Source organism: Nerophis ophidion, linkage group LG05, assembly GCF_033978795.1.
Source record: "Nerophis ophidion isolate RoL-2023_Sa linkage group LG05, RoL_Noph_v1.0, whole genome shotgun sequence".
NCBI classification, from domain to species: Eukaryota; Metazoa; Chordata; class Actinopteri; order Syngnathiformes; family Syngnathidae; genus Nerophis; species Nerophis ophidion.
In genome coordinates this window covers 65,478,213-65,492,441 of record NC_084615.1, presented here as the reverse complement: position 1 = coordinate 65,492,441, position 14,229 = coordinate 65,478,213, and the positions used below count along the sequence as shown (strand labels likewise).

At 39.4% G+C, this 14,229-nt stretch overlaps 1 protein-coding gene across 11 annotated transcripts in view; it reads left to right on the top strand.

Annotated features, from left to right (window-relative positions):
* tenm2a (teneurin transmembrane protein 2a) overlaps positions 1-14,229 on the top strand; it is a 719,932-nt gene that overhangs the window by 299,790 nt on the left and 405,913 nt on the right. For 7 of the 11 annotated variants that reach the window (XM_061901812.1, XM_061901818.1, XM_061901817.1 and 4 more), the window contains one exon: positions 1,398-1,448. The exons of the other annotated variants lie outside the window; for them this stretch is intronic. In XM_061901812.1, the coding sequence (XP_061757796.1) occupies positions 1,398-1,448 (51 nt within the window). The remainder of the gene's footprint in view (positions 1-1,397; positions 1,449-14,229) is intronic. 11 annotated transcript variants of the gene reach the window in all.

Genomic DNA, 14,229 nt, shown 5'->3' with positions numbered 1-14,229 from the left:
CATCGCTTACGTACAGTGATTTCTCCAGATTCTCTGAACCTTTTGATGATTTTACGGACTGTAAAATCACAAATAAGTGTTTGATGAGCATTTCTCATTTTTATCAGTATTTATTGCCACCTTTCCAAACTTCTTTGTCACATGTTGTTAGCATCAAATTCTAAAGTTAATGATTATTTGCAAAAGAAAATGTTTATCAGTTTGAACATCTAATATGTTGTCTTTGTAGCATATTCAACTGAATTTGGGTTTAAACGTATTTGCAAATCATTGCATTCCGTTAATATTTACATCTAACACAATTGCCCAACTCAAATGGAAACGGGGTTTGTAGTGCAAGGACACATACTGATTGGTGGAACTAAGAGATCTTAGCCAACCCAAGAAAAACAACATAGCAATAACTCTCATTTACAAATCCCTACAATTGGGATGGGAGAAGGTAGGAAGGTAATATTCCACCTGGTATCCAACAAAGAACATGTTTAGGCTTTGACTTAACACCATTCCATCAAACCCCTTGACCTTGTACTTGGCCATGTACAGCTGCTCGACCATGGAAACCATTCTTTTTGTTCTGAAATTAAATCTAGATAAAGTTAGGGGACTCTTAATTTATTGAGTCAGCAGAACGGTGGTGACTTTTACGCCCTACATGCCTCAGCACTCATTGATCCCACTCAGTAAATGTAAATGCTTTTTGCACGCTTTGCAAAAATACCACTTACTGTACTGTTGACCATGGCACATCTAGCAGGGATACAATTTCGAAACCTGTTTGGATGTTGACTTATATTAAAGTGCGGGACAATAGGAGGAACATGGTACACGACTTTCCAATAGAGGGATGAAAAGGTTTGAAGTGGACTTCTAAAAATTAAAAAAAATATGACAGGTGTCACTTGCTTGTTGTTTCTAGCAGGCAGTGTGTAAAATACAGTTAAAATGGACTTAAATCCCAAGCTGTATATTAATGGCACGAGACTTTTAAACTTACTACTACGATTATGGCTTCAATAGTCCCTCAAATCTATCGCCAGGTGTAAGACAAGACAGGAGACAGAGTGGGACTAGAAAATGAGAATTCTCCAGGCAGTTATGACTAATAATGTTTTCTTCCGTGTCATGCCAAAACTCTTTGTAATGAAGTTTAATGGACAGAGTTTTGCTTCCAGTAGCTAATCGAGAATTGGAGAGAGAAGTCAATATTCATCTCCCCCCCAAACATTTATTGATGATATATGTTTTGTTCATCATGTTGATTAAGTTGTTCTTTACCACTCTTTTTTTTTTTGTAATTCCATATGTTTAATTTTTTGTCCCACTTTCATTCATTATATTTTTTCTGTTTCTTTTCTCCTTCCTTCATTTTTCCTCCCTCAATTGCTCCCCTCCAGCTTATCTAGATGAGGAGGAAGATGCGGATCCATTTGGAGACTATGTGATCAGTAAGTCATGACACTTTATAGCCTTTCGCTGAATACTCAACATATCAGTATCTGTTTTTGTTTTTTTCTGTAGTTGTGTTTCCTGTGATTTTGTGCCCTTAACTGTAATCGACTCCTTCTGTCAGTCCATATTGTTGATGCCTGGATAATAGAAGCTGCTGCACACACTTTTATCTGGGCCGCAGATGAGTGAATACACCATTATCCCTCGGTCTGTTCAAACAGGCTTTTTGGAAATTGTAATTGTTGTTATTGTTGTAACTACTGTAACATTCACACCTCCACGCCACACTTGAAACTGCGCAATTATAGTTGATTCAAATGTATCATTGAGGGGAGTTCTGTTGAGTGCGATAAGGAAGATAAAATTAATTCTGCTCTTACATACTCCAATAAGCAGGCATGTTTTCTTTTTACACGTTTCTATTTATGAACTCCTTACAATATGATTAATGGTCATGACACACATTCTTCAGTCATCAAAGGACATTACTCCCACCTATGATTGGTTTTGAAATGTCTGACCATTTGCAAATTAGGGGGTAATGTTGTGTTGGTGGGTTGATTATAGCCGAATTGGTATTACGGTTAGTAAGGGGAAGTCGAAAAGAACAAAAACGTTTTACAGTATAATGACCTATACATTGGAATTTCATTTGACCCTCTTTAAAAAAATTGAAATGCAACTTGCTGTTTAACTGACTAGGAACTGAAGTGTAGAATTCTCAACGTGTGTGACCCATGACTGATTCAGTATGGTTTGTCTGTTTCAAACATTCATGATACATTACATTAAATAACTGTGTGTGGTTATCCATCCATCCATTTTCTACCGCTTATTCCCTTTCGGGGTCGCAGGGGGCGCTGGCGCCTATCTCAGCTACAATCGGTTACATTTTGTACAATCCAAAGTGTCCGAACAGTAGTAGGAAGAACCAGATCTTATTTATTCCCACTCTTTCTCAGTATACAGGCCAAAAGTTTGGACACACCTTCTCCTCATTCAATACATTGTCTTTATTTTCATGACTTTTTATATTGTAGATCATGGGTGTCAAACTCTGGCCCGCGGGCCAAATTTGACCCGCCGTGTAATTTCATTTGGCCCTTGAGGTAATATCAAATTAAGATTAGAGCTGGCCCGCTGGTATTATACAGGGTCGATGCCTCTGTAACACTGCATTCGCCTCACGATTTTCCCGGGAGACTCCAAATCTCTCCCGATTTCCACCCGGACAACAATATTGCCTTGAAGGCACTGCCTTTAGCGTCCTCTACAGCCTGTCGTCACGTCCGCTTTTACGCCATACAAACAACGTGCCGGCCCAGTCACAGAATATATGCGGCTTTAACACACACAAGTGAATGCAAGGCATACTTGATCAACAGCCATAAGGGTCACACTGAGGGTGGCCGTATAAACAACTTTAACACTTTTACAAATATGCGCCACACTGTGAAGCCACACCAAACAAGAATGACAAACACATTTCGGGAGAACATCCGCACCGTAGCACAACATAAACTCAACAGAAGAAATACCCAGAACCCATTGCAGCACTAACTCTTCCGGGACGCTACAATATACACCCCTGCTACCACCAAACCCGCGCTACCCCAATTTTTTTTTTTAATTTTATTTGATATGCCATTGATATTTTTTTAATAATTATTATAATTTGAAACTCGATTTTGTATGTGACTATAAAGTTATATAAGCCTTGCTTGTTTAATATTCAATGCAAAACTTGTTTAGGTTCCTATTAAAAGGTTAATTTGTTCAACCTTGGCCCCGCGGCTTTGTTCAGTTTTAAATTTTGGCCCACTCTGTATCTGAGTTTGACACTCCTGTTGTAGATTGTCACCGAAGGCATCAAAACTATGAATGAACACATGTGGAGTTATGTACTTAAACAAAAAAGGTGAAATAACTGAAAACATGTCTAATATTCTAGTTCCTTCAAAATAGCCACCCTTTGCTGTGATTACTGCGTTGCACACTCTTAGGATTGTCTCGATGAGCTTCAAGAGGAAGTCACCTGAAATGGTTTTCACTTCACATGTGTGTTTGAAGCCCATCGAGAGAATGCCAAGAGTGTGCAAAGCAATAATCAGAGCAAAGGGTAGCTATTTTGAAGAAACTAGAATATAAAACACGTTTTCAGTTATTTCACCTTTTTTTGTCGAAGTACATACCTCCACCACACATGTTCATTCATAGTCGTGATGCCTTCAGTGACAATCTACAATATAAATAGTCATGGAAATAAAGAAAACATATTGAATGAGAAGTTGTGTTCAAACGTTTGGCCTGTACTGTGTATTACAAATAATTCATTCAAACCATAACGTTTGTATGTCAACACTAATAATTTGCAATGGATGCAGTTATGTTCCTTTTTTTTAGATATGTTTCTAAGTTTTAGTTAATGTTTAATTAATTATTAAATAATCTGGTGGAATACATTGTCTTGTCCTGCCTCTGCATTTGATGTTTATGTGAGGAACATATGTCATAGTTCTGTTCTCGGCGAAGACTGGTAATGTGTGCAACATATTTTGTTGCTACGTATGTCCTTCCATAGTTTTTGATGCATAAAAGTGGTACACTAATGTCAGATATCGAGCCTCAGTCTGTTTAGTTTGTTGAGTTGTTGTGAATGTCGTTATACAGATTTTAGTCAGAGATGAACCAGACTGCTTATTGTGGAAAGATGTTTCTACACAGTTTGCTATTTGCGTTCTGAGTCAACAACACAACTCATGAAAGGCAACATGCGAAGACTGCTGACAAAGTCATTCTATTGTTTGGACATTTGGAAGAAAGTCCCATGTCTCACAAAACAACAAAACGTGTGGGTAAGTAATTAAACAAGCAACAGAGGGATCAAAGGGAAAGAGAAGGAAGTTGTTTTTTTTATATAATTCTGATTAGGAACAGTTCAAGCAGCTGTCACTTTATCATTTCTGGAAAAAAATATAAAAGAAAAAAAATGATAATCAGTGTCATGACTGTCATCGTTAACAAAAGATAATCAACTATGCCTATAAAACCTTTGTCTTCCTTTATAAATTTTAAAAATAGAAGTAATTTAACTCATACTTTGCCAAAAAACAGAGTCTGGGCTGCCTGTTCGGAGCTTCCTACCCCTGCAAAGTTATTATGACCAACTGAAGGCTGTTTTGTTTTCTAAGAAATGAGAGGATCAATTCAAAGTTGATAGTGGGCTGAGCTGCTTTACAGGACGCATAGGGGAGAGTGAGGATGAGGTCTTGTAGCGTCCGAGAAGATAGGGATGAAGAGAGAGGATAGAGTTAAAATCAGATGATGGAAAGAGGATCAAGCGGAGTGGGCAAGATTTAGTAGGCTTCAGCACGAGGAAGGGGGTGTAAAAGATAAAGAAAGGGGAGTGGGTGGGCGGGATTCAGGAGGAGGAATGATTGAGAATCCGATTGAGATTTAACAGTACAGTAAAAAAAGATGGCTGAGTATTAACATTCTGTGACTTTACGTGAGCGCCTGGATAATCTCTGGAGTCCTGCAGAGCTCTATGGGGAGTCCAGCACTGTCTTGAGGCTAAAGCCCTATACTGCCAGGCCTGTCACCGGGTGTACTGTACGTGTGTGGGCTTTTTTCTTTTTTTTTCCCTGGCGTGGCAGGTGGAATGTGTCGCTGATTCCAGCTCCCCTGCCGTGCAGTATTCTAAGTAGAGTGATAGCTTTGCCCGACGGGTGGCGGTGATTTGACCTCTTTTATTTTTACTTTTATCGTAATGACCGTTGATTTCACACCGGTTTTCCCCCTGGTCTCTACTTTACCTCGATGTTGTAAAAGGTTAAAATTACAGCAATCTATCATAATGGTTGAACACATTTTGCTTCAGACAGCACAGGGGTGAAGTCAATAAGTAGCTTACATGCAGAGTTTTAATCCATATTGATCTGTGCCCCTTACTGACTCGTCGAATGGAGCCAAGCGCTGTGGGGTACCCCACAGTGTGGTGTAGTGAGGCGAGGAATAGCATCGCCTTGATTGTTTGAAATATGCCGGAAATGCGACATACACTATATAGACAAATGTCTCAGATACACCTCTTTACCAATGACTTCATAGATGAGTGGTTGGATTAGACCGGCTCTTTAGTGCCACCTTAGTGGCTCCCTGGAGCATTTTTTAAAAAAAAGGACTGAAAATGGAAAAAGATGGGAGGAAAATATTTTTGGAGGTTTTAGTATGTTTTTTGTTTGAGGACAAACATGACAAAAACGTTCCCAATTGTTGGAAAGTCCACTGTGTAATATGTTTGTTTGTATGCTTCACTGATGAGAGCATTTGGTGAACATCATTTTGTCGTACTCATTTTGTCGGTTCTTGAACTCACATGTACAATCTTCCACTCCTTTGTCTCATTTTGTCCACCAAATGGTTTTTACTGTGCGCTTTGTTGATGTTATTGACTTGTTGGAGTACTAATCAGGCATATGTGGTCAGTGCATGACTGCAAGCTAATCAATGCTAACATGCTATTTAGGCTAGCTGTATGTACATATTGCATCACTATGCCTCATTTGTTGATATATTTAGCTCATTTACTTTAATTCTCTCTGTATATCATTATATCTGCATTTCTCATGACACATTATCTGTATGTAACATTGGCTGCATTTCAGATAGTTTTTTTGTTCCAGACAACAGCAAAGATTACCTAGCTTGCCAAAGATTGTAATACATTTATTAAAAGAAGACAACCTGCTTTTTCCTTTAACTTGGACACACACATCTATACATTTAGCCATTAAAAAGCCAGTCATTTCCAAGAGTTATCTCACTTTCTGAGTCGCCCCTGATTTACTAATGGTTTCTAATGTTGTAAAAATGTGTAGAAGAAATATTAAATGTAAACATTTCTGTCAACAAAGATTTGCTTCAGCCTGCAACACAGTCATTTTGATAGTAGGCTATTATAGCTAATATAGACACTTACATCATGTGTTGTCTTCATTATAAGACGTACTGTATATAAGGCTTTTAATTTTTTGCGGCTCCAGACAGATTTGATTTTTGTATTTTTTGGTCCAATATGGCTCTTTCAACGTTTTGGGTTGCAGACCTTTGCACGTAAACCCCACCTTATTTGTCATCTTACAACGGGAGCCTATCATCAGGGTTGCAGACTTTCCAACTCCCCTTAGCAACTTTGTTTTGGAGACATGAAAGCCCAAATCACTCTGCAAAGAAGCCCTGTCTCACAGACGGTCAGTTTGACAGTAGCCTCGTGCAGCAGTCCAAGCTGCAGTCAGAGCAGAGAGGAGACCCACACCCCTCCACATTAGGACTGGGAATGAAAATGCAACGCTCACGCTGTTTCCGCCTCAATTTACAGAGCAAAATTCAAACGTTAATGTATCTTCACTGTTATGTAAAATAAATCACTCTAACGTCCAAATTAGCCAGTCGTAGATCTGGTTTGTTCGTGAGTGTCGCAACCCTCCAGTCATTAGACCGAATGTTGTACATTTAACAATGCAAAGCAAAATTTATTTAAAGTTAAAGAAAAACACTAAGACTCAATAGAAGAAAGTTGAAATCATTTTTAGCATTTTTTCAGCACTCTTTATATATTCTCCATGATACAAGTCCTCTCTCCTACAGCGTCCACTGCAATCAATTATGCAAATGAGATGATGACGTCATATAGCGACTTATAGGACAGCCAATAGCTAATTTCATGCCCAACGAATCGGTATCACTGCTTTTCAGTTCCTGCGTCACTGTGCCCCAATGCACAAAGCAAGGTCCATAAAAACATGCTTGGATGAGTTTGATGAGGCCAGGTCAGGACTCTCAAGTTCTTCCACACCAAACACATTAGAGATAGGCCAGATCATACAGTGACCTTTTACCTCACAAATTGTCCTCTGGATGTGGAGCATAAGCGCACATTTGTCCATATGGTGGGCAGTATTTCTAACCATGTTATATTCAATCAAAGGCCGACTTTGTTGACATTCAAAGCGCTTTCCTATGATTCTAAAGCCTGCGGCCGTGTTTAGTCCGAAGCGCTTAATTTACTTACTCAGTTATGGTTGGATAGTGTCATGTTCCACACACTTTGCTGTTGGTCTGCTCTCTAAATGCTCCTCCTTAGTGTAGTTCTTTGTGCTTGTATTGTGCCACCCTCAACCAAAACCTGTGTGTACATGTCAGCATTAATGGTGCCTTCACAGATGTGTAAGTTACCCATGGCTTGGGCACTAATACACCCCCATACCATCACAGATGCTGGCTTTTGAACTTTGCGCCTATAACAGTCCGTATAGTTCTTTTCCTTTTTGTTACAGAGGACACGTCCTCTACAGTTTCCAAAAATAATTTGAAATGTGGACTCCTCAGACCACAAAACACTTTTACACTTTGCATCAGTCCATCTTAGATGAGCTCGGGCCCAGCGAAGCCAACAGTGTTTCTGGGTGTTGTTGATAAATGGCTTTTGCTTTGCCTAATAGTTTTAACTTGCATTTACAGATGTAGGGACAAACTCTGGTTACTAACAGTGGTTTACTGAAGTGTTCCTGAGCCCATGTGGTGATATCTTTCACACATTGATGTCCTTTTTTTGAAGCAGTACCGCCTGAGGGATCGAAGGGCACGGGCATTCAATGTTAGTTTTCAGCCTCGCAGTTTACGTGCAGTGATTTCTCCAGATTATCTGAACCTTTTGATGATATTATGGACCGTAGATGGTGAAATCCCTAAATTCTTTGCAATAGCTGGTTGAGATTTTTTTTTTCTTAAACAATTTGCTCACACATTTGTTCACAAAGTGGTGACCCTCACCCTCTCCTTGTTTGTGAATGATTGAGCATTTCATGGAAGCTGCTTTTTACCCAATCGTGGCACCCACCTTATCTTAATTACCCTGTTCACCTGTGAGATGTTCCAAATAAGTGTTTAATGAGCATTCCTCAAATTTCCCAGTCTTTTTTGCCACTTGTAACAGCTTTTTTTTAAACATATTACAGGCAACAAATTCCAAATGAGTTAATATTTGCAAAAATATCCTTTTCCCAGTTCGAACGTTAAGTATCTTGTCTTTACAGTCTATTCAACTGAATATAAGATGAAAAGGATTTGCAAATAATTGTATTCTGTTTTTATTTACGATTTATACAACCTGCCAACTTCACTGGTTTGGCGTTTTGTACATGGATAAATGTTTTTTTCAGGAACTATATTTAGTTCAAGGTATTGAGGTGTGACTTTGGGGATTTTAGCAGGGGAGCTGTGCTGTCACATGCTGATTGGTTGAACACAGTTGGGGCGTTTCTAAAACTTTGTATTCGTAGTTTCAGCTGTTATTAGAGTGAGGGCAACTTGTGTACGTCTTATTTTTTGTATGTTTGTATTACGACATAATTGACAACAGCGAGAAAGGAGAATGGAAATAACTTTCGACTTACATTAATTTTTGTGGGGCATCTGTGTGCTGAAAAACGCTGATTAGTGGAACTACCTTGCAATGTATTTACCCAGCTATAGTGTTTAAACTAGTATGCAGTTTTTTGTGGTATATACATTTTTACTAACTTAATTTCAATATGTGAAGCTACGAAAAGTGGACGGAGTCAATGTATCTACAGAGGGATATAAAGTATTCAGCCACACTTCGAAGTTGCGAGGCGAGCTGCTCATTGAGACTCTGACCTTGTAGTTTGAAGATACAAGTGAAATGAAAGACGAGTGGAACATAGGTACATGATATCAAATATTAACTGTTTACTGTGTTGGATGCTGGAAAAATAGGCAGTGACACAGCCTTGGTGTGGATATATTTGCCTCAACCCGAGTGAACCAAATGCTAACGATAACAAGCTTAAGCTAAATCCAATTTGTTTGTGTTTATTTTTTATGTATTATTATTTACAGCTGAAATGGATCATACGGACTCGCTTGATTCTCATACATCAGCAATATGATTTACCTGAGGAGCTTGATAGTACAAAAAAAAAAAAATCAAAACAAAAGTTGTATTAATTAATTAATAATTTAATGAGGGGACGCCTTTCCAACCGTTGGACACTGGGAACAAAAGCCTGACCTTTTATGTAAAATCCGGTATACTTAGTCTTTAAATCATATTGTTTTGTATATTACTGCTTTGTATCTCAGTTACTTACGTTTTATTAAAATAAATATAGCCAATTATGGTCTGTTTGGTTACATGGTGACACTGTAGAAATATACTATACCACGCCTCCATATGTCTTGAGCCTGATTTGTATAAAGTACCCTGAACTGTGAAATTTAGTGGAAACATAAACCACACACTTTTACAGGAAAATTTAGTTCTAGGAACTAAAAGTTATTGTACTTTTAATGGAAGAATGCCTGCTTGTACTTTCTTGGCCCTCGTATAAATAGTTAGCTTTGGTTCCGGTAAATACTGTAGCTGTATGGAGTACTTTTTTGTTGTTCCTTTAGGGACGGAGAGAGACCACAAAGTTTTCATTTCTGACACCACAGTTCCTTATGATAAAATCCCAAGTTGTTAGTAATATGCACTCATTCGACTACTGTTGACACAAAACATAGAGGAGACAAATGACACAATATGTTCCTGCATAAGTCAGCAGCTAAATTAGGAGCCTTTGTTTGCTTACTTACTAAGAAAAAACAAGTTGTTTTGTATGTTCACTATTTTATTTAAGGACAAACTTGCAATAATAAACATATGTTTAATGTACCCTAAGATTTTTTTGTTAAAATAAAGCCAATAACGCAATTTTTGTGGTCCCCTTTATTTAGAAAAGTACCAAAAATTATTTTGGTACCGGTACCAAAATACTGGTATCGAGACAACACTAATATACACATATTTTAACATATTTTGTTAATTTACCTAGCAATACCATTTTTTTCAAACATTGTCATTTCCATGAGCCCTAGTAGATGCAACATTTTCAATGCATCACACATTATGTGGTTAAGATGCAGCTGTTTATAATCATACCTTTGACCAGCAGGTGAAGTGAAGTCAATTATATTTATATAGCGCTTTTTCTCTAGTGACTCAAAGCGCTTTACATAGTGAATATCTAAGTTACATTCAAACCAGTGTGGGTGGCACTGGGAGCAGGTGGGTAAAGTGTCTTGCCCAAGGACACAACGGCAGTGACTAGGATGGCGGAAGCGGGAATCGAACCTGCAACCCTCAAGTTGCTGGCACGGCCACTCTACCAACCGAGCTAAACCGCCCCAAGGTGGAGTATTGTGTTGAAGCATGCATTAAAGCTTCGAGAAATTCTTGAACCAGTTGGCTCAAGTGGTTCAATGTCTCATGAGGCTCCATCTGACCATCACTAGTCTCAGCACCACCAGCACTGGGACACCCTCCACAAAAAAAGTACGGTGTCTTAAAGATCACAATTTAAATGGCTGGTTTGGGCACACAGCTAAGACTTACCAGTCTATATACCAGGGGTGTCAAACGTACTGCCCTAGGGCCGGATCAGGCCCGCGAACAGGTTTTATCTGGCCCCCGGGATGAGTTTGTTAAGTATAAAAATTAACCTGAAATTTTTGAATGAAAGAAACAGCTGTTCTAAATCTGTGCACTGGATGTCACAATAGCATTTTTTTCTAACTTTAAAGATGAAGCTACATACGTACAGAATAAACCACATAATATTAGTACATCAGTCGGGGAAAATGATCAAACTACATAAATGACATCATGTAATTTGATTTTGATATACAATTTTGTATCTCAGTAGATTAAAAATTAACACCAATGAGTTGACTGATGAACAGTATCACATAATTTAATCAGAAAATATAAAAAAAAACGACTGTGGAGGGGGCGTGGTCCAGGCGTCGCCTGTGGGCGGAGCATGTGCGGAAGCCGGCTACGAAGCAGCTGCAGGTGACTGGATAACCCAGCCGGAACAGGTTGTCTAATCACTCTATTTAAAGCAGCGTGAGGAGCCCGGAAGGGGAAGGGAGCCCAGAGAGACTGAGGGGGACGAGAGAGACTCGACTGAGTAGAAAGTAAAAGAAAATAAAACTCTGTAAACGTCTGCTAATCAAGCCTGATCGTCCCCTGTCACCAAGATCCCGCAACCAGAGAGTGGTACAACGGCAAATAAAGTTAGAATACTAAAACCCTCAACATTATGATTTGTACAATTTCCGAATGTGCTTGTTCTATTTTTAAATAAAGAAAACAATCTGAACTTGTCTTTATTTTTAAGTTACCATCCTGTGATTTTACCAGTCCGGCCGACTTGGGAGTAGATGTTTCTCCATGTGGCCCCCGATCTAAAATTAGTTTGACACCCCTGCTGTATACAGTGGGGCAAAAAAGTATTTAGTCAGCCACCGATTGTGCAAGTTCTCCCACTTAAAATGATGACAAAGGTCTGTAATTTTCATCATAGGTACACTTCAACTGTGAGAGACAGAATGTGGAAAAACAATTCAGGTATTCACATTGTAGGAATTTTAAAGAATTTTAAAGAATTTATTTGTAAATTATGGTACACAATAAGTATTTGGTCAACTATTTAAAGCTCTCACTGATGGAAGGAGGTTTTGGCTCAAAATCTCACGATACATGGCCCCATTCATTCTTTCCTTAACACGGATCAATCGTCCTGTCCCCTTAGCAGAAAAACAGCCCCAAACCATGATGTTTCCACCCCCATGCTTCACAGTAGGTATGGTGTTCTTGGGATGCAACTCGATATTCTTCTTCCTCCAAACACGACACGTTGAGTTTATACCAAAATGGATACATGGGTGATACAGCAGAGGATTGGGAGAATTTCATGTGGTCAGATGAAACCAAAATAGAACTTTTTGGGTAGAAACTCAACTCGTCGTGTTTGGAGGAAGAAGAATACAGAGTTGCATCCCAAGAAAACCATACCTACTGTGAAGCATGGGGATGGAAACATCATGCTTTGGGGCTGTTTTTTTCTGCTAAGGGGACAGGACGATTGATCTGTGTTAAGGAAAGAATAAATGGGGCCATGTATCGTGAGACTTTGAGCCAAAACCTCTTTCCATCAGTGAGAGCTTTGAATGGTTGACCAAATACTTATTTTCCACCATAATTTACAAATAAATTCTTTAAAATTCCTACAATGTGAATTCCCGGATTTTTTTTTCACATTCTGTCTCTCATAGTTGAAGTGTACCTATGATGAAAATTACAAACTTCTGTCATCATTTTAAGTGGGAGAACTTGCACAACCAGTGGCTGACTAAATACTTTTTTGCCCCACTGTACCTTCAATGCAAGCAAGAGGATGTGCGGCGACCAGGAAATGGGTTGTGACACAATGGCAGAGAGCGATATGGGACTAACCCTCCCAATTATATAGTGACCCCAAGTGGCAGCCTGAAGTCATGATGTAGTGGTTTGTGTTGTGGTTTGTGCAGCCCTTTGGGACACTAGTGATTTAGGGCTATATAAGTAAACATTGATTGATTGATTGATGATAGGCCACCATCACCTGTTGATAATGAGGTGCCACACACCTGGTGGTAATGGGCCGCACACACACCCATCTCCAAGACAACGATGAGTGACTTCATTATAAGTATTGTACTTATTACACGCATGATGTTTGATTTTAACTTGTGTTTTTGTTGCTGCGATGAGGTGGAGACTTGTCCAGGGTGTACTTCGCCTTCCGCCCGATTGTAGCTGAGATAGGCACCAGCGCCCCCTGCCACCCCAAAGGGAATAAACGGTAGAAAATGGATGGATGGATGTTTTAGTTGTAGTTTTAATTTACACATTTGAAAGGGTTTAAATTAATATGTAAAATTGTTCATGCTTATTGATAGCATGTCGACAGCATATCCAATACAAATTAGTATCGATTGAAAGCATTTTCAAAAGTGGAGCCTTATTTTGCTTTTGAGCGGATTCTTGCTCTGTTGGCATTGCACATGCTAACATTACCTTGAGGCAGTGCAGCTGAGTCTGCTGTGAGTGATCATTTATCTACCAAATGTTTGAGCCAGTGCCGATTTTGCAAACGTACACCATATTGCCAAAAGTATTTGGCCACCCATCCAAATGATGAGAATCAGGTGTCCTAATCACTTGGCCCGGTGTATAAAATCAAGCACTTAGGCATGGAGACTGTTTCTACAAACATTTGTGAAAGAATGGGTGGCTCTCAGTGATTTCCAGCGTGGAACTGTCATAGGATTTCACCTGTGCAACAAATTCAGTTGTGAAATGTCCTCGCTTCTAAATATTCCAAAGTCAACTTTATTATAAGGAAAGTGAAGCGTTTGGGAACAACTGCAAGTCAGCCACCAAGTGGTAGGCCACTTAAACTGACAGAGAGGGGTCAGCGGATGCTGAAACGCATAGTGCAAAGACTTTCTGCACTGTCAGTTGCTACAGAGCTCCAAACTTCATGTGGCCTTCCAGTTAGCCCACGTACAGTCCGCAGAAAGCTTCATGTAATGGGTTTCCATGGCCAAGCAGCTGCATCTAAGCCATACATCACCAAATCCAATGCAAAGCGTGGGATGCAGTGGTGTAAAGCACTTTGCCACTGGACTCTAAAGCAGTAGAGTGATGAATCACGCTTTTCCATCTGGCAATCTGATGGACCTGTCTGGGTTTGGAAGTTGCCAGGAGAACGCTATATTTCGGACTGCATTGAGCCGAGTTTGAAATTTGGTGGAGGAGGAATTATGGTGTGGGATTGGTTTTTCAGGTGTTGGGCTTGGCCCCTTAGTTCCATTGAAAATAAC